The sequence below is a fragment of the Centrocercus urophasianus genome, unplaced genomic scaffold (genome assembly GCF_019232065.1).
Source record: "Centrocercus urophasianus isolate 14NV4802_14NV808 unplaced genomic scaffold, USGS_Curo_1.0 seq_12, whole genome shotgun sequence".
Taxonomy (NCBI): domain Eukaryota; kingdom Metazoa; phylum Chordata; class Aves; order Galliformes; family Phasianidae; genus Centrocercus; species Centrocercus urophasianus.
The window spans coordinates 15,518,743-15,542,605 of NW_024884364.1; the positions used below are offsets into that span (position 1 = coordinate 15,518,743).

Consider the following 23,863-nt stretch of genomic DNA (forward strand, 5'->3'; position numbering starts at 1 on the left):
TCCTTTGTTGCTATAAGCTCCAGAGATTTACCACCAGTTCTGCCAACAGTTCCTATTACTGCACGGTTCTGGGAGTTGAGACAGAACCAATTACCAAAAGCTCTTCCAACCGAAGACAAACCCGATAGGTAGGGTAGTTTTAGAAGTGCAACTTGAAAAGCACCACTGAAGTTTGACAAAAGTCTTTCAAATATTAGTCTTTTGCCCATGTTGAAACTCAACAACCCCTTTATTTGGCAAAGCCACATCTAAACATATGGAATTTAAAATTGATTTATGGACCTCCCTAGTGAATGGCTACCATATCCATATGTTTGAGAATGAGTGAAAAAACAATGGAATTATAGGTAATATGCAAACACAAGTCTCACAGAGATAGTTTTCTGCTGTAGACACAATGAACTAGTTAAATAATTGGCAGATTAGCAGATATGTTTCAAATATCGTCTTCAGAGGTTCATCTGCTCCAGACCTAACAGATACATCAAATAGTGTGCTACTTTGTGTTTCCAACATAGAAATGCTCCAGACTTGCAGAAAAACAGCTCTGTTCCTCCCTCTGATAAATCAGAGCAGCAAACTCTAATAACAGGCACTTCAGGTCTACCACATATATTTACTACATAGTTCTCCAAACTTCATGGAAGGAGTATTAAGAATTCAAGGGAAATACCCATATTAGAGTTACTTTCACTCCATAGCTTAAAGAACTTAGCTTGATTTCTCACACCATGCCTTGCTTACGGCAGATACATTCTCAAAATCTTACCAGGCTTCCATCCTTTGGGTAGGAAGTTTCCCATTTTCCACAGCTGTGCGGTGTTCCAAAACATCCAATGCTCTCAGCACCCTCTGTCTCCAAAGCCTTTTCTCCTCCACAATTATTTCCTCTTTCCTAAATTCACTTTGCTGGATTGCTTTTGAAGCCTTTGTACTTTGCTCTTGCTTACTAATCCCCTGTGTTCACCTGCCCAGTTTTTCTTCTCAACCATTCTTCTAACCTTAAAAAAAATTAAAATAAAAATCCCTATCCATCTCCTCACTCTTTTCTTCCACTCCATTCTTCCTTTGCCCTTTTACTGGCACTTGGGTTCCATATAATTGCTGCTTCCATCTCCTCGAAGTCTTAGGTTTCTCATCTCCCTGTATTTCTGTGATTCATATCCCTTTTCCAAGCCTTTTGCCTGTGTTGAAACTGGAATCAGGTCCCTGCAAGGCTTGGGGTGTGGAGCCTCCCACTCAGGTACCCTCATCCATCTGATTTACAGTTCTTGACATTTTCTCGTTCGCAATGGAGCTTTTTGGCATCTGCATCCTTGGCAACAACAGCCACTGAGCAAAGCTGCTCTGTTCCATGTTCTTTTGTCTTCCTTCACTTCCTCTTTTCCACTGCCATCCAACAGCATAAGGAGAACGGGTACAGCCTGTTACCCTCGGACTGAACAGCCTTTCTTCCTAAGTAACTACTCCCAGGAAGCAATGCACAGGAATTTCCTAATTCACACTCCCTTAGTACACCTACAGTATATTTTCTCTGTTCTAAATCTAATGGAAACTAAGCTATATCTGCTGCTGCTGTGAAGAGCTGGCATCACAGATCTACTGGTGAAACAGAACTACTTCACCAGCACTGCAGATTCAAGCGTGAAGCATAGAAAGTGGCACTATAGTATGACTGACAGACAATGCTGTGGAAGTACGTGTGGGTTACATCCATGGAAATCCAAGAACCAAAAAGCACGGTGTCTCAAAGTCACCTGCTTTGTTCATTACAAGAAATAACTGCATTTGTCACTTCACAAACATTGTAGGAAAGAATGCAAATGAAAGCAGAAATAGAGATAGAGGGACAAGGCGATAAATCAATGGCTGCACAAAGAGAAAACAAGAAACTACTTAAAACAACCAAATCTTTTTAATTAGAAAGCAACGAACATGCAAACAGCAGGTATAGAAATTTATTTGAACCAACGTTTTTACTATAATGAAAGTTACTTTAAAACATTGATCCAAGCTCCCACATTTGCAGGTTAAGGAAAATATTGCACTTTGCATCTCCTAGCACCCCTCATACATGGCAAAACATTTTAAAAACATTTTTGCTTATTTTACTTGCACACTCTCTCAAAGTCATGCACACAGTCATTCAAAAACAGAAGGTTAGGTTATCCAAAAGCAGTATCTTAGAATTGCACTAAAGCTCTGTAAGGAAAAATATAATTAATGTCTTGTACAAATTCCATTAACATCTAGGTGCTTGCACACAACTGCCGGTTATTCTTCATCTTCATTTTCATTCTCCTGACCAGATCCTTCTGATCTGTCGCCTTCCAATCGGTCTGTAAGGCACAGAGAAGATTCAGTAAAGAGAACTTCCAAATCTGGGGTGTACTGGCAATGCAGTATCTCTCTGGGCTATTATACACTGCAGAGTGGCTGTGCGTTACACAGTAATAGAACCATGAAAGAAGCTGAAAATGGACTGACAGCAGGGATTGGACAGACAACACTGCAATGAGAAACAACAGTGACAGCAAAAAGTGAATTCTGTGTACAAAATGAGAAACCTAGTAGATGCTGACTGGCTGTCAGCACAGAAAGGATGAATGAAAGCATTATATTAAAAAAAGAGACGGTGAGTCCAAGGGATTGAGGATATCGTTCTGAGAAGCTACAATTAGAAATCTGTATACTCCAGGAAACTGCACAACTGCTATCTGTCACTGTATATGTAAAAAAACCTTACTTTTGGATGTTTAATGACTGGCAGACACAGAAATGTGTGTAGGAACAATATTGGCTCAGTATGAATCACTCAAAGAACATGCACTGCCAGGTTAAGAAAAATCTCACTCAACAATAACACAAATAAAATAAATGAAATCCTAATAAATAAATAGACAAAAAAAACAAAAACCAATAACAAAACAAAACAAAACAAAAACCCAAAAAGCAAAAACACTTACAGCAGAGGTAAAGCACACCACTGGCCTGGATACAGTGGCTTTTCTCTTCTTTTCCTGGCTGTCTTCTCCACATAGATAAGTAGGAGGTGAAAGAGGAGCAGCAATTGCTTCCAGGCAGAGCTTCCCTCCTGCTTCATCAATACAAGGCCACTACTCTGCTCAGCCAGTGCTGGACCTCCTCCTCATTTTTAATATCTAATGCATCTGCCACGCTCACCTACATTTCCGCTAATTTTCTACCCCACGTGTCATACCAGCCTCCCAAAACCTCCTGTCTCTGCTTCCTTCTTGGTACCATAGAATCACTACAGTTAGAAAAGACCTTTAAGACAATCTAGTCTAACTATTCATCTACCACCAATATGGCCCACTGAATCACGGCCCTACGTATTACATCTACCCTTTCCTTAAATGCCTCCAGGGATGGTGACTTCACCACCTCCCTGGGCAGCCTGCTTCAATACTTCACCTCTCCTTCTGAGAATAAATTCTTCCTAACATCCAACTTGAACCTCCCTGGAGCAACTTGAGACCATTTCCTCTCATCCTATTGCTGCTACCTGAGAGAAGAAGCCAACCCCCACCTCACCACAACTTATTTTCAGGCAGCTGTAGCGTGATAAGGTCTTCCCTGAGCCTCCTCTTCTCCAGACTGAACAATCCCAGCTCCCTCAGCCACTCCTCATAAGACCTGTGCTCTAGACCCTTCACAGCTTTGTTGTCCTTCTCTGGACATGCTCCAGAGCTTCCATGTCTTTCTTGTAGTGAGCAGCTCAAAGCTGAACACAGTACTCAAGGTGTGGTCTCAAGGGTGCCAAGTAAAGGGATAATCATCTCCCTGCTCCTGCTGGCAACACTGTTTCTGATACAAGCCAGGATGCCACTGGCATTCTTGGCCACCAGGGCACACTGCTGCCTCACGTTCAGTTGAGTGTTGACCAACACCCTCAGACCCTTTTCCTCCGTGCAGCTTTACAGCCACTCCACACCAAGCCTGCAGCGTTGCATGGAGTTGTTGTGACCAAAGTGCAGTACCCAGCACTTGGTCTTATTGAACTTCATCCCATTGGCCTCAGCCCAGTAATCCAGCCTTTCCAGATCTCTCTGAAGGGCCTTCTAGCAGAGAGATCAACACTTCCCCACAACTTGGTGTCATCTGCAACCCTAATGAAGGTGCACTCAATTTCCTCATTCAATTCATCAATACAGATATCAAACAGGACCGGCCCCAGTACCAAACTCTGGGGAACACCCCTGGTGACTGTACACCAACTGGATTTAACTCCATTCACCACCACTCTCTGAGCTCAGCCCTCCAGCCAGCTCTTTACTCAGCAATGAGTCAAGGCATGTCTAGGAGACAGCTGCCCAGCTTCTCCAGAAAAATACTGTGAGAGGCAGTGTCAAAAGCTTTGCTGAAGTCTAGGTAGACTACATTAACAGCCTTTCCCTCATCTACCAAGCTGGTCATCTTGTTACAGAAGGAGATGAGGTTGGTCAAACAGGACCTGCCTTTCATAAACCCATGCTGGCTGGGCCTGATTCCCCAGCTGTCCTACACATGCCCATGCAATGTCATCATGCTCAGGATGATGTGTTCCATAACCCAGGTCAGGCTGACAGGCCTGTAGTTCCCTGGATACCCCTTACGATCCTTCTTACAGCTGTGCATCACATTAGGAAGACCCCAGCCCTCCGGGATCTCTCCAGTTGAGCAGGAATGCTGACAGATGGTGGAAAGCTGCTTGACAATCACGTCTGCCAGCTTCCTCAGCACCCTCAGGTGGATCCCATCCAACTTCACAGACCTGTGACAGTCCAGGTGGAGTACAAGGTCCCTAACTGCTCCCCATCCCAGACTTCCAAGTCAGGAGGCTGAGTAATCTGAGGATAACTGGTCTGACTATTAAATATGGATGTAAAGAAGGCATTAAGAACCTCAGATTTTTCCTTATCCTCCACGGCTATGTTTCCCACTATTCCAGGGTGGATAGTATGGTCACATTTAAAATATATTGTGCCATTTTCTTGTTCTTTGAGGTTAAAGAAACAAACAAACAGACAAAAGAAAAAAAAACAGCTGCGAAATGTTGCAAGTCGCACACCACAGAAGCAATTCCATAGCACTTCTATTAAGACAATGAAGATCCTTTAACTTTTTCATGGACCTCAGATGTAGGCAGATAAAACTGAAGATCTTTATGGTTCCCCAACCCATCTGCTTTTTCATAGATCATTGTGGTGGTCAAGTCCTAAAGAAGTCTCTCACCTGCTCTTATGTGATTCAAAGATGCCAACATTCGTAACATAAAAGATGCTGGAACAGTGATAGTGTTTCTGGTTTCTTCCAGCATTAACTCATTACGTGTTATAACCTAGAAGCAGTGAAGGGGAAAAAAAGCATAGAAACAAATATAAACAAAATTATATCAATATTTGTTTGATGATATAAAGTTTCTACACATTTACAGTATCCAAAATTGCATTAAGTGAGAATTACTTTAATAATTACTAACAAATATTGTTATACCAATTCTATGGTGGTAAGAAAAGTAAGACAGTGGACTCCGCCTACAGATATCTATTAGTCTACCTAAAGAGTATTTTAGTGAGATCATCACTCTGTTGCTGACGCCCATAGCAGATATTCAGACAGGCAGCTAAGAAAAACTTTCAGAAATGAGACCTTGCATGAAGTAGAAAGGACTGAAGAAAGAGTGTTACAGATGGCAGCTATTGCAGAAAACAAAGTTCCCGCACCAACACTAGCCAAGAATGTGGGAAGGAAAAGAGATGAGGTTACCCCAAACTCCTACCTTCATGCTGCTTGAAATTTCTAGCAAAAATCCAAGGAACACAAGCAATTATTCTATTCCTGTTCAGGAACATTCTTCAGCTCCATGATTTTTTTTTTTAACAGATCTACAGCTTTCTAGTAACTTGAAACAGCCATTCCCTACCCTCTTGGTTTCAAGGAAAAAAAAAGCTCCACTAACAAGCACCTTTGCTTCTTCTGCCTCCTCTCTTGCTCAAGGTAGTTCCCTACTGCTTTGCCACTAAATTCTAATTCACCCATCTCTCAGATCACATTTTCCGGTATTACAAAACATGCAGATTTCTCTATGGGGAGAACTTCAGACCATTATTCAATCCTTCCTTGCAGAACAGCTGCTGTAAGGCAGGTAAATAACGCATTTCTCTCTTTTTTTTTTTTTCCCCCCAAGACTCCTTCTTAAGCCTGCCCCTCTTCTAAGGAAAATATTCTTGCAATTGTTGGCAGTGATGTCCTCCCAGAGGAGTCAGAGACCCCCTTCTCTGCTGCCACCATCTGCTTACCAGGCAATTCCGTACAGCTGACCACTCCCCAAAAAACCAAACTCAGAAGACAGCATTGCCATTTTTTTTTTTCCTTCTTTCACAAGTATCAACACGGTAACTACTTTTAGCACACACTGATGTTTAGCAACAGATACTTATGAACTTTGTAGACTTCCAAGTATTTCATCAGTTAAGCTATCACACAATCAACACTTAGGCATCTCATCACCCCGTGCTACTTCTCTAAAATAATGGCAAAGTGTTCAAAACTCACACAGGGATGGTTGCCTGTTTTTAAAGGGGTCATAGCTAAGGACTGTTGTGCTGCTGTGTAGTTGTTTCTTATTGTTTTTTTTTTAAATAGATGTGGCTCTAATAGAGCAAAATAAAAACAAATACGGGCTAGTGTATTAGTGTATCTTCTGTCCAAGAGATTGTGCTAAAAAAACCCCAACGTTTTAATAAGTCATGTTATTCCATAAAGTTCCTGATTTGCACTCTTAATTTAACTCCTTTTAATGTCATAGAATATTAAATAGGATTGATTTTTCCGTTCCTTGCTCTTCTGTATATCACTGTTTCCTTCAGTCAGTTTGTTTATATACAATCAGTGCCTTCATTTCTAATTTCTGTTTTCCTTCTCTATTTGACTCTTCATGCTTTTTCCAGCTTTTCTTGTACATGATTTATTATATTTTCATATTCTATCATATAATTTCTAGGAGTGTTAATGAAATACAAAGTGAATCTGTGTGCTGATACAAAAGTTAGCTGCCATAAAGAACAATTTTTTATTTGTACTTTTTTTTTTTAACATTAGATAATTCTGCTAATTCAGTATCTGTAATTTGCAGCAAGAACTTCTATAGAATGAGAAGACGCAACATAAATGAGAAATGGAGGGAAGATTCTTACTTCATCTGCAAGTTTCCTGTTAAAAATCCTGGATTCTTCCAATGGTGACCAAATTTTTATATCATAGTCAATTCCCGAAGAGGCCAGAACTATAAGTAAGTGACAATAATCATCAATGAAATATGTCATTAGACAGAAGTAAGATAATACCAAATATGAAAGTACATTTAAAGTTTCAGCGTCCTTCATGTAAATGTCTTTGGTATTCAAATATACAAAAGCAATGGATACTCTTAGGAACACTTCTATAATATGCAAAACAGCATGGTAGCACATCTTCCAGATCACTGTACAAAAACTCTATGAGAATAAAACTTCCACAGAAAGATCTCAGTAACTGGAAATCTGTGTAAGATTAACAAACCTATGATCCAGTGGGATTCATCAGAAAAAAATCCAAGCTCTTCTGCTATTATTTTAACTTTATGTATTTACAGTTGACTATTTTTCTACAGCCACGTAGGCTATGAAGAAAAATAACACAAATGCTTTCTTTGGCTATGTCAGAAGTTGCAGAATGGCTCAGATTTTTCATCCATGTGTCAGATGACATCTGATTCCTTCTGCTACTTTGGTTCATCTTTTCTATAAATATTTCCCCCTAAATACAAACTGATAGGATTCCTATGAATTTTGTTTGTTCTAGTCTCACAGTGCCACAGAATTCAAATGCGTTTCACTCAATTATCAAACAGAGCAAGTAGAGACCAGACCCAAGTATCACGCCCTAGAGTGTTGGCAACATTTCAGTGACCCCCATATTTCACTCAATAGCATCATGGAAAACAATGCATTAGGAGGGGGAACAAGAGATGAAGATTCTTTTCACTCCACCTCAGCTTTCTATATATATACTGTCAGTAATGTTTTCATTCCAGTAAGTTATTGAATGAGGCCAAAGTCATTAGCCCAAGACCAAATTAAAAGCAGCATTATCTAACTTACTTTGGGAAAAATGAACAAGAATTTAATGAAAGTCTATTATATAAGGAACTAAAGATTGAGTTTTGAGAAACAATACAGATAACTTGAATATACAGTCTGTGGAAAGCGACTATCTTACTTGGGTCAAATGGATGAGGCTGAAGACAATTTACCACATGATTATCAGCTTCCAGCAGCATGAGATGTTCAGCAGTATGGCGATCCCATATAAAAATATGGCCACAGTCTGAACCACTCATGACAAAGTTAGATCCCCAAAAATTGGCTTCTTTTATCTGTAATAAAAAAGCAAGCACAATTAGTTTACTTTACTTTTACTTACAATTTACTTTACTTTACAATTACTTTACCAGCTTTAGAAACACATCAAAGAGTATAATCCCATTTCTACAGTACCGCTGCATCTGAATTCAGAGCTCTGCTAATAGAGAAAGAGCACCTATGGAAATTTAAAGGAAACATTTCAAGAAAAACAGTCAAAAAAAGAAAACTTAGAAGGTTACAGATCTCCAGAGCAAACGGGCTGCTAACTAAGAAATGAGACTCAGCAGATTGGAAATAAATAAGAGATACTACATTATAGCTGAAGGTCTACAGAGTGCGACAGCAGATTTGTTACTTTGCAGAGAGATGAGATGGGTGCACGAATCACTTTTTGGGAAGTGAGTCTACTTAAGCAGATGAAAGTAGAAGCAGCTCTCCCTTCAAGTGGAACCTGTAATATCACAGTCTCATTTTTTTTACTATTTTTTTTTTAAACATGGGGATGAGGCATTCTGTTCCATATGGTTGTACCTACAGTTGTTTTGTTTGGGTGTGCAGATGTCCTTGTGAAATGCCTGAAGTTGTACGACTACCATTTGTCAGATATCAGGAGTACTTGCATGCTATCAGTGAAAAGTGCTTGTCACAATATCCAAATTTATTTCATTTAAAAAAAAATTTAAACACATATCTTGCTCATATGTAACACATATCTAATTTATAGGTGGCATATTCAGTGAAGGCCTGCAGTTTATAATGAAGGTCATTCTAGCATTTTCGACCAGTTCAGAGCATTTTACTTTGCAGTGGCTGGATTAATATCACACAAACTTTATTCATTTTTATGTCACTCAGTTGTAAAAAATAATAATTAGATCATTTTTGTTTTCAACCTGCAGAAAACTCCTCTACAGCTTTATTGATAACAAGTTAGTTCAAGCCTCAGTAATTATTGCCTGTAGTCAAAACAGTCAGGAAGGATTTTTTATGTGCCTGTTGGAAAACGATACATTTGAAGGAGGAAATTCTACACCTCTGACAATAAGACTGATAACTTTACTTGAAAGATGCAAAACTTACTCAGGAATTCCTGAAAAATCAGAAAAAACTAGGAAGAAATTAAAAAATACTGCACTGTGACTTAAAGTGTGCACACTTAAAGTGTGTTGTAAATAAACACAATTGGGCTGAATGTGCCACTCCCTGAAGTATACTGTAGAAAGAGTCAAGGCCCTTGAGAAGACTTCCAGGAAGCCAGACACTTCTCACTGTAACTATATATAGTTTGTTGCAGAGCTTCACAATCAGCTAAACATGCCTACGTATGCTATACCTAGAATACTATGCAGTCATGTACTATATCTTCCATTTCTTTTTTTCTTGATGTGAAGTGCTATAATTCAGGAGGTATTTATATGTCAAATTCCATAAGTATTTTTAGTCTCATCAACGTTGTTCTTCTGGATATGATTTGCTAACAATGCCGTGACACTTTTCTACTGAGGTCACCATCCTTCCCTTTGAAATGGCTAGGCTCTCCTCTCCTTGGTTCTGAGAATTAAAAGCAAATACAGTCAGTGACAAGATAACTAACTTAGCTCATATTTGACTTGCAAAATTCCCTGAGAGACAAGTGAGAAGATAAATCTGAACCACCTTCAAGGCCTCCCTGGATGTGGCTCTGGCAGCCTGGTCTGGTGGTTGGTGACCCTGCACATAGCTGGGGGGTTGAAACTAGATGATCATTGTGGTCCTTTGCAACTCAGGCCATTCTACAATTCTATTATTCTCTTCTTTGTCCCCATCCCTTCCCTGAAAACATAGCATGGTTATCAGATTACAAAATAATGTATCACCTAATAATTGTTCATACATACCAGTTATATTTATTTTATATTGATTCATGTGACTATTTATATTAGACTAATATTTTTATTTTTAAAATACTGTTTGTAAATAATTACCTGTATAGTAATTATTAAATTACTTATTAATTATGAGTTCTGGAACTAATGTAGCTGAAGCAGCCCTATGAAACAGTGATGTTGCAGTGAAGACGGTTGTGTAAACAACAGAGAAATTGCAGGCCAGGAACAAATGGCCTCCTTAGATGCATCAGATGTGCATCTCCTTGAAAAGCAATGCTGTTATTACTACACACCTGTAACATTCACAATAATCTTATGACTATTGCCTAAAAGAACATGGCTAATTTAACATCTGAACCCCCAAAATAGAAACTTAGAATAATTTTCAAGAAACAACTATGCTTGTTAAATGCAGAATAATCTTTCTGTGCCAAGGCCTTTCTCTCTTGCCTTCACTGTCTGAACATCTGTAATCCAAATGATGTCAATTACTCTGAGCAAACAAGAATGGGTCACTTCCTTCACTAATGGTTGTAATCTTCAGAAATCAGTCTGTAATCTTCTGATTTTACACTAACTAGGATGTCATAGTAACCATCTGAACTATCTGAAGGACAGGTTAGATGGCATTAGCTTTCTCACTTGCCATCTTCCAAGTCATCCACAGACTAAGAGGTTAGATGGGATGGCAGAGGGAGAAGGGATGCTTCTTCAAGAGCAGTCAAACTCAGTCACAATGCAAGAGCTGAAAGCTTAACACTAATCTGATCTTCGGGCTGCAATTTTCAAATGTAAACCTACACAAAAGATTACATTTAAATAGTTCTGAAGATTGGAGTGCATTAATTTTTTTTGAATTGACATACCCTGGGAGGAGATACATGAACAGAAATTTCCCATAGAGCAGCTTTCAGAGTCCACACAGATGATGTCCAATGCTTGAAGTACAGCACAAAATCATATTCTTAAATAGTAATAATTAAGGAATCTCACACAAAAGAGACAGAAACCTAAGTCCGAAAGAGGGCAGAAGACCATTTAAAAAGAATCCTATTATGGAACTGTGTTCTGCGTAACACATCACAAAAAAGCTCTCCAGTAGGCAGCGCCTTCATCCCTTCCTTTTGCACTGCTTTTTCCAAAAAATGCACTGGAGGAAAGGACACACACACAGCCTTGTTCTGTGCCTTGCCCCAGCTATGCAGATTTTAAAAAAGCCATGATAAAGAACCATACTAAGTAAGCTGAACCATTACCACTGTTAAAAATATGCACTGTATTTCCAGCATTAAATACATCCACTATCAAATTGCAGCCTTGGGATCTTGCTAGGTCTTTGTCTATAAGAGTATGTTCCTATGATACAGTCATAGCTAAAAATAAGCCAAGAAAATGGCATTTCTGGAATCTATAGTCTAGGACACATTTCCAATATTTTCATCTTTCTGCAGTTTTTGTCTTATAGGTCTCATCTTTTTATTGTTTTGTTACATAAAAGTGCATCCAAACCATCCATAATCATAGATAACCTTATTTTATTCTCAGTCATTCCTGCTTTCTTTGTATACTCTTAAGCATTTGCTTATTTTATATTTCTAATTTTCAAATGACTTAATTTTAGCATCACATAAAGCAACAGATTTCAAATTCACAATTAAAATACTTTATGTTTTCAAACTTTTGGTGCATGCATACCTAATCTATCATCTGCTTCTTTATTACATAAATATGCTCTACTGAAGCACAGAATTTCTTTCAAGCTGACTTTTTAAAATGGGAATCTGGGACTTGGGGTGAGTATAATGAAAGGAAGAATGGCAAATGTACAAAAAGAAATGATTAGGACAGGAGAGAAAATTAGTAAGAAAAAGAGCAGAGAAACAGAGAAATTGAGGTACATGGCAAAAGACAAATTCTGAAGAGAAAGAAGTTTGGGCTCACAAGATCATTCTTTCCCCAAACAGGCAGAAAGAAATAAGAAATCCCACCCCCTGCCCCCTGCCATCACACACACTGCTGCTATTGTTCTTTTCAAATATCTTGCTTTCTAACAATACAGGAATTACACAAAATTGATCATTACAATTTTTTGTGAGATTGCCAAATTAAACTCTCAAAAGTCAGGAAGCACCCAAATTAACCAATTGCATGCCTGATGTTAGTTCATTTCTCTTACATACATATGATCAAAATAACACACGTATGTCATTGACAAGACAATTTTATCCCTGGGTAGCTCAAGTGTATAGGAAACAGAGAAAGTGTATAGAGAGTGTGTTCTTAGTTTTAAACTGTCTCCATCACAAATTTGAAATGGAAACCAGCTTTCTTCCTGCACGATGGAGTCCATCAGAAAAAAGAAAACTTAAAATGGTGTTTGCCAACATAGAAACAAACATTCCAGTCTTTTACTGTATGCATGCCTTGTCAGAAGTGCTCATGTAAAACTGAAGCTAAAACACCAAACCAAATTCTTCAGAAGCTAAATAACGACGTGCATGGAATAATCTGTGCAACAACACATACACAGAAGGAGACTAAATTAAGACCACTTAGAAAAGCTTAGTCTTAATATCTCTGAACTAAGTGCTCGATAATACGACTTTTAAACTAATGCATTTTTGAGTAATTAAATTTATTTTGTGAAACACAGTGCAAGATCTTGCCATTAATCAAATTTATTCTAGGCTTTATTGTTTTATGCTTACTGAAATATGCACTTATTGAAGCAACTTCCCCACAGTGTAATCAAGGCCTTTCATTTAAACTCTAGAAAACTGCTCTTGGAGGAAGAGGGACTGCTCCTCAGATCATCTTCAAAACAAGACACTTAGTATTTCTACAAAGCATCACCTAGCATTGAGAACTTAATACCTTCCAAGTACTGTAAAAAGAAAAGAAAAAAAAAAAAAAAAAAGGAGCAGTAAGGAAGACAGCATTTGTTTTTCATGCACCACTGTTTTAAAAACATTAGCTGTACTTTTCCTCAAATTACGCACTTCGTATGAAAAAGGCATTTAGTATTGATAGTTAGATTAATAACTAGCGGTTATTTCCTTTTTTAAATTCAAATATGTCAAATCTCTTTAAAATTATGATTGAATCCTTGCTTTTCCTTTCCAAGCTCTTCAAAATTATTGGATTCTCACTCTCCCTTCCAAGCTCTTCAAAATTTAATCATTAATTTCCCTTTAAAGAGCTTGGAAGGGAGAGTGAGGATCCAATAATAATTTTGAAAGCAGTCACATTTTATATCACTTAAGCTGACAGATAAACACCGAAAATACAAGGAGAAAATCAAACTGCTGAAAACTTGATTGTCTAACATGGTGCCACACAAGCCGTGCTGATCTTCATTTTCATTTAGAGCAAATTATACATATGACTTCCGACTGAATATACAAGTGCAAGTGTTTACAACACCCTTTTTGGAAAGCTAGTCAATGTCACACCCACACTATTTCACTCCACACAGAAACCTATGGCTCCAGAAGCAAACAAAGCATTTGTACCATTGTTCGGGAATTCCGATGACCTTTATAAACCATCTTTATTAAAGGACGTCTAATGTTCAAAGTCTCCAACTCTTCCATTTCTTTCCTTTCTTTCCTCCTTCTGAAGAGCTCCTGAATGCGAGCAACAGCAGATCGTCTACAAATAGCACAGAAAGAGAACAGTACTGAAAGACCAGTTCCAAACATTGAAATGGGCTATCAAAACAGGGCTATAAGATAATAATTAGGCACTCAAACACACTCTCCATAAGTTTGGTACAAGCACCAACGCTATTTCGGATGTAAAACTGCAGACTTTTAAAGATATCCATCCTGACTTAGAGCAAGAACAGCATGCAAGACAGTGGACTGTCAAGTGATGCAACATTTCATTGCCTCTCTGAAGTACAAACATCAGGTGCTGGCAAAATTCACGTGCTTTTTTTATGAAGTGCTAGAGATAACTTCCAAATACAATGAGGTAGCAAAACTCTGAAGTGAAAGATTTATGCTAATACAGACATTTAAAAACACAGAAAGCTATGAAGGACCTAATGTGCCTTCCAGTGTGATTTGTTTGTGGGTTTTCATGGCGGTTTTTTTCCTCCCAAATTTCATACAACATACTTTTCTTTGTTATTTCCTTATGATACGGTTCAGGGCTTAAACATCTTTTACAAGTGGTCCTACTAAGGATGGAAATGATTTGAAATAATTTACTGTAGAAACTACCCCTATGTTAGCAGTCTTCCTGGAATAACAAAGACAAATAAGCCAAATGATACATTCTGTTTTGTGACTATTTAGTTCCAGGAAACTACTTCTTGATAAAGATCTGAAAAGACCCTGGTGTAATGTTTCTCCACTTTAACCCTAAGTTTGTAGATCCCTATAATTCCAGTTATAACCAAACTAACCACCTGCACCTAGCTCTTCTTTCATTCTTTATCAGGGTTGCTATTAGCTTTGAGGTCCTGAACGTATTCTAATGAGAACATCATTCCTCTGGGACAAGTAGGTACAGATTTTAGCAGAAAGCAAGGAATCAAACTATAGAAATATATAGGATCCTGAAAACTAAATTGATCCAGAATTGAACAGATGTGAAACCTTGGTACACTGCTGTGCAAAGGCTAGTAGCCTGAATTAGGCTGTAAGTGATGTGGTGGTGTTTTAACTGCTGATTCTGGATTCCTGCAACTGGAGTCTTTCCCAGAAAAAAAACTCCAGAACACTCTATCTCATAATTCTCTCTAACAATGGTCTGCATGCTTTTGTTTCATTTTTGTCATAGGAGGAAGTTGGACAACAAAATTAAGATGAATTGTTATCCTACAGCTAGACAAAGATGAAAATTAATCCAAATGATCAATACAGAATATACATGCATTTATAGAAAACTGTCAAACTATGACAAGTCTTCTAATGTGGCAAAACCTTCACAGGATATTTTAATACTTTTTTTTTTTTTTTAAATAGAAATTAGAGGAGGTTTGTAAGTCTTAGTCAACAGATCCACTCAACAGTGAGCTAACACCTCTACTGGAAAATTGTCTGGACAAATTCCATAAAACGGGCTACTTCTGTTTCCTTTGTGAGAGTTCTCTACCTCCCCCAGTTTCGTATCTGTGCAGTTCTCTAGTTCCACCTTCATACACAAATACTAAATAAGTATGCTGTGATTGTTAATTATTCTATGTGATGGAAATGAGCGGCACCTGATAAACTAGATAAATTACTTGCAGAAATCTTAATTATTTATAGACATTTAGCTTTGTATCTGTTTAAAATGAAGTTGTTTCTGAGAGAAATTAAAGGGAATAACAATTGTTATCAACCACATCAACGACCACAAGGCTTCAGAAACAGCTCAGCTATTCATCACAGTAAGACCCTTTTTGATTTCAAGAACATGCCTGCTAGCCTTATGGCTATTGCTCACTGTGATGCTCATTTGGATTTTTGGATGTGGTGCATTCATCCATATTAATCAGTTAACAAAAAGATGAGCAGCAGAGAGGTTGAAAAGTTAAACATCGTTAGGTTTGACACAGCAGAAAATTTATCCATCTCTTTCAGAAGAGATGCTTGCTAGATTGCATCTAAGAAGTTTTGAGATCAGAAGATAGTGTTAAATAACTAACCGGTGTTCCAAAGTAGTTCTTTGATATGTTTTCTTTTGTCTTAGCACTCCTATGAAAATTCACATCCCCATTTAAATTCCCCAACGCAGCCCGTTACAAAAAATGTCAAGGCTCTTCAGAATCATACATTTTTAAAATAAAAGCAGAAACAAAAAGCCATTTTTAATAAAAACAGTCCTTTCCTTTAAGTTCAGTTCTGAGTTTAAGGCCTTATTTTAAAAGACAAAAACAGACTCATACTTCAGTTATCTTATAAAGCCAATGACTACCTTCAGCATGGAGACTGCAGCCAGGCACACGTGGCCGTAACTGTGAGACAGTTATCATGCATTCCAGTAACATGCTGCTACAAGCAGGTGCTTGGCAGAGGCAAGTCTTCTCCATAAAAGATAAATATGAGCACAATCTAATCTTGGATTTTCTAAGGCACACTAACGAATAACACTAAGAAAACAAAAACATATTTGTCTAGGGTTTTTAATTTCTGTTTGTGATAAGCAATTCCTGTCCATTGCAACATAAAGTTAGGCAGCAGCCTAATGATATGAACCATCAGGAGGTAACAAAGGGTGCTGTGCAATTCTTCTCTCTTCTGAGGTTTGCCTAAGTCTGACTGTGAGCTGCTGCTTCTCTTTCAAACTGCAAACTCTTCCAAGCATAAACTAACAGATGTTAAAATTTGTACACATTGTGTCAATATTCTTCAGGCAGCTTCATCAATTGATAAACCAAGCTATTTTCCCATATTCACCAAACAATAAAGACTTGCTGAAAATGCTGGATACAAAAACAATTACTGTTATTATTTTTATGGAACAGAAAACGTTATGTCTTGTAATGCTGATGAAACTGATTGTTTTCTGTTAGTCACCCTGAAAGTAATGCCTCCTATTTATTTCCATGGTAACTACAACAACTATGAAGAGCACAATAACACTACTTGATAGAGTAAATTCTCAGCTACAAAATACTACTTCTCAACACAGTCATCACCATTAACTGTACATTTTCACCAGCAATGAACGAGAGCTTGCACGCCATACCCATAAAAATCTGCACTTGCAGAGGCAATCCAATGTTTCATAGCTGCTACGAAGACACTGTTGTTAGGAAAATCTTGCCCACATGGTCCATCTTTCATTGGCCCAAACAGATGGAAGACAGAAGAAGCCTAATCTGGATTATACAGCAGCTATGGCAGGACAGTCCAGCTGAGACTGACAGTGTGCTCCACAGTCCCCAAACTGGTACGAGGCCTGGAATCATCATATTGCAAGAAAAAGGTTGTCCTCTTCTCTGGCCTGATTCCAGAAGTACAAGCTTTTAGCTTAGGCAGCAGCACAACATAGTGGTCAGAGTGGATGGTTTACACAGGCTCCAGGAAATCCAGAAGGATCATCCCTTTCTTATCCCAAAAATGTGTATTACTTTACCGCCTGAGGGCTAAGTCCTGAGCTTTTTCTTCATATATCATCACTCCATGGACTGTTGTTTCAACTCTGGTTTGTAGTGATGACAACACATCTCATTACTGGTAATGATGCAATCCATGAAACTGTCACCTTCAGCATCAGATTGGTTCAATAGGTCCTGACAAACTTCCATACAGTTCCTTCTGTTCCTGTGTGAGCATTCGTGTGACACATCTGGCACAAACTTTGCGATATTCCAGCATTGCCATTGACAATGACTGCATGGCTGTCCAGAATGTGACTTGCTTTTGATGTCTCCACCTTCCACTGCTGAAATGAACCTCACCGTGCTCATACCCACTGTCTGGTCTCCAGAAATGTTCAGCAAGTGTCAATGAAAGTTGATGCATGGAGGAATTCAATGACACACCTTTGCTTCATACACACCTCCATGCCAGATGCCATTTTGTCAGATTGCCCTTTGCTGCCATCTGTTACAAGGCAACCATATGTACTGGAATGCTATTGGAAAGGTTCAGTCTCTTCTGTTATAATATCTGCCTCTGACAATGTGTGCCAATATACTAAAATAGGGGGCATTACTTTCAGAGCAGTCCTTATAGTTATGTCCTTAAGCTCTGATTTCAGAATAATTCAGTACTCCCATCTTATCTGAAGGTATATGGTTAAAAAAGCTTTAGCTTTATTTTTTGCTGTGTTTGTGTAATATCTTATAAAATTGATGTTGAAAGAAAGATGAGCCCCTTACAATCAGCCCGATTCAAATCTCCAAAGTTGATTGTTATAAGTATTAATGATCAAAAGCATATTTAAGTTAGGACCTATATTAACTGAATAGGCATTCACAAGTGTAACCATTATTCTTTCAATTATATAGCCAGAAAAACAGAAAAGATGCAAACTCGTAAGCTAGAAAGTTTTCAAAAGAAAAGTCTTTGTCACATAGGACATTCTCTTTACGTTTAGGAAATCTGCCATCTAATAAGGAGTTCAGAAATATATATGTGCAATCTAATAAGTAGTCTATTATTAAAGCACATTATTTCTCTTAAAATTAAAACATCATTCCTCTTGAAAATGCATTTTTTGAGAACAGGGGACCCTAGTTCCCAGCCTACGTTACTAAGTCTGCAGCATGTTTTAAAACAACTGTGCTTATTTGTTAAAATTATTTTGAAAGTCACTCTTCTATGTTTCTCAGAAGAAGGAAAACCTAACATCACAATTAGCCATCAGCTGAATCTGCAAACAATCTACAGGAATTCAGCCACAAACATTTCTCTAGTTAGAGGCCCAGGTGCAGCTGTCACAAAATTTATCAGGTATCCTAGATAACCCTTCTTCTTTCCAACACCATTATTGCAAGGTGATTATCTCCCAAGTTCAGCTGCAGCAACTGGTTATGGAGCTCAAGCGCACTTCCTTTCCTGCATTCTTCTTGTCTCAGCTCTGATCACTCAACTGAAACAGCATTGAGTCCTCCAGTACTAAGGATCTTCGCCTTTTAAGGTTCCAAATTCACTAAAACGCAGGCAAACACTGTCTGCTTTTGGTACCAGGAACACCGCTTCCTTCTCTGCTGCTGTTTGAAGCCTGTTTTTGTTGTTATTGCCATCTTCTCATCTGAACTATTTTTTCCTATCCAAATCAATGCAGGGAACCTAAGGCTTATTCCTTTTACATTAGAAGCAGTTTCTTTTGGTCACTTCTTCATTGACCATGTAGACAAATCCACCTGCCCGCTACCATGTTCTTGCCCAAGAATTCCCACCATGTCTCTTTAGAAATAAGCTGTCATCAGGAAAGTCAAATCCAGCTCAGGAAGGTGGCCAATTTTTAAACTATATTAAAACAGATCCTGTTCTTGAATGTCAATATTTGATTGCGTTTCTGATTTTAATTACCAAATGCCCATGGTCCTATGGAAGCCTCTGACACTCAGAAAGAGGTTTACTACTGCTGTCAAATATCAAGCATTAAGGAGGTTCATAAATAGCAGCACAACTGTCATACCAGCAGCCCACTGACATCCTAAGAGCAAAAATTTACTTTACTGCTGATTACATAAGAAAATGTTTACCCAAATGCCTTCCATAAGTCACACAACCAGTATTTCAATTCTCCTTAGATACAAACCTTTCTAAATTCAACTAAAATCAGAGAAAAGTACAGTGAAAAAAAAATTCTATGCTGAATAAATCACTCATTTTTATATGACATTTATAGCAAACAAAATCTATCTTCCGGACATTACTGAAGAGCTAAAGAACTCCATGGTAAATGTTTAATACAGAAAGCATTGTGAAAGTTAGGTACAATACAGCAAAAAGAACACAGGCTCCTGAACCCTTACGGATATCAGTGTGTTAAATTTATGTATTTCAATTACAGCTGAGTTTGAGATATAAGACAATGGAATATGTGTCTATGGTATTTTCTCTGAGCATTTAAGATACAGGACTCAGGTTAAGTTTTGTATGAAACAACATCCTATCTCTTTTCCTTTGTAGCCACACAAGGACAGTGTGTTATTTTTCATCTTCAGCATTATTTTCCCTGGCGTTTTCTCTATTTCCCGAGGCTTTAGCATTAAATCACACTAGAACATTCCTCCCTCTTATGGCACGTAGCCAAACAGTTTCTCAAACCTTCCATGTTCTTATAACTGATTCACTGAAGTATTTCAGTGAAGAGCATGAGATCAAGTGACTTTTCCATTTAACCTGATTTAGCACTTTCTTTTTTTAGAAATAGTTAGCACTTTTTTGATAATATGCATTATCAAGTATACCTTTGATAATTACATCTTGTTCAGGGAAAAAAAAAAAAAATGTAAAATCTTATATTTTTTCAGAACTGGGTGTTCTCTAGTGCCAGACAAAGCAGATGCAAAGTTAAACGTTCATCAGCAGCCTAATAAAAAAGATATTTGTTTTTCACAAACTTAACACTTTACAAATTCCATTAATTTCTACGGCACACAATAAAAATGTTAATGTTGTTAAATGTATACGCTGCCATTTTCTTTTTTCCATTTCCATGCAAATACATGCAGCTAAATATAATTCATAGCACTTTAAGTATAGCAATTCTTAAAATGCCAGTTAGATACAAAAAACAAGAACCTGATAAATCCATTATACAGAAATAATAAGGGGGCAGGGGGAGAAAAAAGAATCAATTACCTCATTATTCTATCACCTATCGCTGTTCCTCTGATATTATATCTAGCAAAGGGAACAACAACTGAAGTCATTCAAAAATGCTGGATATCATGGATAAGGTTTTTAAAAGGTTAGCATCCATTACAAAATGTGTTCTACTTCTTCCAGTTGAGGAGATTTATGCTCAATGTGTTAGTATATGAGACTATCTCAATTTCAGCAAAAATAATATTCAGATTACATATTAGTACACAAAGTAGATCCTATAAAATGCAGTAATTTTCATAGATTATAGCAGAAATGGAAGCAGCTGCATTATTATTTCAATTTTATGTTTGCATTTGTTTCAAATTTTGATTAACTAGTTTAAAACCTTCCAAACTTCGCCTCCACTCAAAGATCAGCTTCTGTCCAAGTCTACAGAAAAGTAATGGAGTCATTTAAGAAGGAAAACAGCCCTGAAAGAGTTGGATTTTTTGTACTTTGTGAAAATCAAGCTCAGTCAGTTAAAAACAGCATTCTCTGCTCATAAGGTTTATATATCTTTCTTAGATTCCTCACTCTTCCTCACACAGATTACAAAGTACACTGTCCACGTAAGCCATATTATCTCTGTTCCAACTACTAAACTTAGTAAGTTTTAATGAAGATACGCCATGGGCCTAATTTAAGACTTCAAAACCTGTTTATCTTCTCGTATTTGTAAAACAAAGAATCATTTCATGTGGCTCCTTTTTTTTTTCCTTTAAGTGAAAAATACTGTAGGCAATTCCTTATACATTAAAAAGAATGTGTATTGACTAGCCTGTAGTCAATCCAAAATAGAAGCTTCGTTTAGCCACTGATCTTCACCACTCTTATAATGATGTTCAGAGGTTGCAGAAATGCTACAGGAAAAGAGATGTCACATTCTCAATTCTTTCAATGAATATCCTTCAACATCAAAACTATTTCAACCTGATTCCCAATCAATATTCAGTTGACAACCAATTTATCAGCCCACAAAAGACTGTTCTATTTCTACATATTTTGCTGCTAGTATTTCAGGCCCTTTTCAAAACACTCATGTAAGTGCAGGGGTTGCGTTTCTCTATCTGTCACACAGTCTTTCCAGGCAGGTTAGCTGCACACAAACTACCCTCATTGTGTTTTGAGACATTTCAGGAACTACAGCAAGAGTTCATGTTCCTTCTATCAATTCTTACATTGTGTAAGTGAGATAAAAAAGACCCCATTCCTTGTCTGAACACATTAAAAGTTGGAATCAAACAATGAATGTTCTGAAAAATTAGATTTGAAAAATTGGTTTAAAAAAACCTGTTCATAAATCTGAAATCCACATCTATCCTACTAAAAATTGTCCGAATCCTGCAAAGTTGAAGCAGCAGGAAGTTCTCTATTTATTTAACTTCAAGTCACAATGTCAAAAGAGGTATCAAGAGGGTACTTCAGCCACTTCTTTTCCTTAAGAGGAAGTTTAAGTTCATTACTTCAGAGTACAGGTTCAGAAGGCTCCCCTCCCTTTCTCAGTGGAGGAAGCTTTACTTCACAGTGGAAAGCTGAGACAGTTTCTTCTAACGCATTTCCCCATCTGTGGAGTTTTTCCTATACATAAACAATTAGGTATGGGAGAAAAAAAAGTAAAAAATCCTAAAATTTCCTCCAGACAAAAACTACTGATGTTATATACTGCAGAAGGCTTAATAGTTGAACTGTTTTGTTGTGTTTTTTTTTTTTTTCTTTTTTTTAGCACTGTTTCAGAATTCTTTTGTCCCAGAAAAAAACATTAAATTATTTTTTGCCACTATGTGCATAAATTAGATTCAGAAAAGTTACATTATTGCAGGACAACCTTATAACTTCTCTGGAAAGAAAAAGCAAACAAAGCAAACAAAAACCCAGTACCTCCTAGATATTCTAGAGAGACAAAATCTAGTACACTACTTCTGTATTAATGACATTAATTATGTCACAGGGATGACACATGGGAAACTCAATAATTAAGTAAATCTGAGAAGATGAGCTTTAGTAAAGGAATTGTTAGGTAACACAATTTTCTAAGTGAGAAAAGAGAGAATGTAAGACAATAGGAAGCATACTGGTGGACTTACTGGCCTTGAAGGCAATTTGTTCAATGTATTGCTAATGACCTTTGAGCAAAATGTAGGAAAGTACTCATGCTATGCATTGAGAACGTGAAATTGGGTAATTTTAAGACTATAGGACTGTAGGACCTTGAGAACAGTCACATACTTCCAAGCTTGCTTCTGGTAAAAGATGAGAACATTATCCTGCTGGACATGATGAAGGAAAGAGTTCAATAGCCTGAAAACAAAAAGCCACCACTATGAGGCAGCCATAGGCAAGAGAGAGGAAAGATGCAACTATATCCCATTGGTACCACTAAAGAATCTTCCCTAGAAAATGAGTAATACTCATACCATTACTCTTAGCAACCTCCACACAGCACAGTGCGCGTAATTCTGGCCTACCAGATTCAAGAAAGAGTTGGAACTAGAAAGAGTACAGATGGGAACCAGTACAATGCTGGAAGATTACTAGACTTTACTGCTAAGAATACAGAAAATCTTAGTGCTCTTTAGTCTAGCAAAACAAAAGCCAACAACAGGCAGGATGAGCATCATTTAAATGATGTTCATCCTGTTCATCCATGCACTGAGCATGGAAAAACAGTTATTTCAAAGCACTATGTTAGCACAAAACAAAAAGACTGATTATGGTCTACTTATACCCGTTGTATTAGGAATGCTTTGAAGCAACTTCCCACTTGTTAAGGCGTCAGGGGGATTTTACGTAAGGGATATGTAAGTTTATGAAAGGGATAATATGCTACAACATCTGTTGCATAGTCGAGAGGACTTTCAATTCCTTTCACTCCTTTTCATGAGAGATATAAATACTAAGGGCTTATAGCTGGACTTTAAGACCACCGGTGCCTAATCTCTCTCCCTGGATATCCAAATTCTTTTCCATTACTCATAGCTTGTCTCACTTTTCTTCAGTATCTTAGAGGGCATTTAGAAACTCCTGAAACCAGAAGAATAGGAGGGGAACAAAGTAAATATGTATTGTTAGAAATTAAACTTGAAAAGTTCCCTGTTTATACGTATACAGAAGTAGAATAAAATGAGGTGGTCGGTTTAAGCCTGAGTCATGAAAGCCTGCAGGCAATCCTAAACCGTTATTGACTAAACAGTAGCTTTTGTCAGGTTTTATATGGGAAAAGTAAAAGGGAGCAAGGGGCTGCATAAGGGATTTTAATTGCATCATTCATTTAGTTGAATGATTTTTCATATATGACAGATCTCAACTTCTACAGAAGAAATTTCAG

General features: G+C 37.6%; 1 protein-coding gene across 6 annotated transcripts in view; it reads right to left on the reverse strand.

Annotated features, from left to right (window-relative positions):
* Nucleotides 1-1,896: 1,896 nt before the first annotated feature.
* The window catches only part of DCAF6 (DDB1 and CUL4 associated factor 6), an 81,926-nt gene continuing 59,959 nt past the window's right edge, over nt 1,897-23,863 (reverse strand). For 5 of the 6 annotated variants that reach the window (XM_042810725.1, XM_042810724.1, XM_042810723.1 and 2 more), the window contains 5 exons: nt 13,789-13,927; nt 8,263-8,419; nt 7,200-7,288; nt 5,236-5,341; nt 1,897-2,339 (listed from right to left, as the gene is read on the reverse strand). In XM_042810725.1, coding sequence (XP_042666659.1) covers nt 2,275-2,339; nt 5,236-5,341; nt 7,200-7,288; nt 8,263-8,419; nt 13,789-13,927 — 556 coding nt within the window. In that variant the 3' untranslated portion in view covers nt 1,897-2,274. Of the gene's footprint in view, nt 2,340-5,235; nt 5,342-7,199; nt 7,289-8,262; nt 8,420-12,995; nt 13,161-13,788; nt 13,928-23,863 lie in introns of those variants that run through there. The other variant, XM_042810726.1, reaches the window with a different exon arrangement.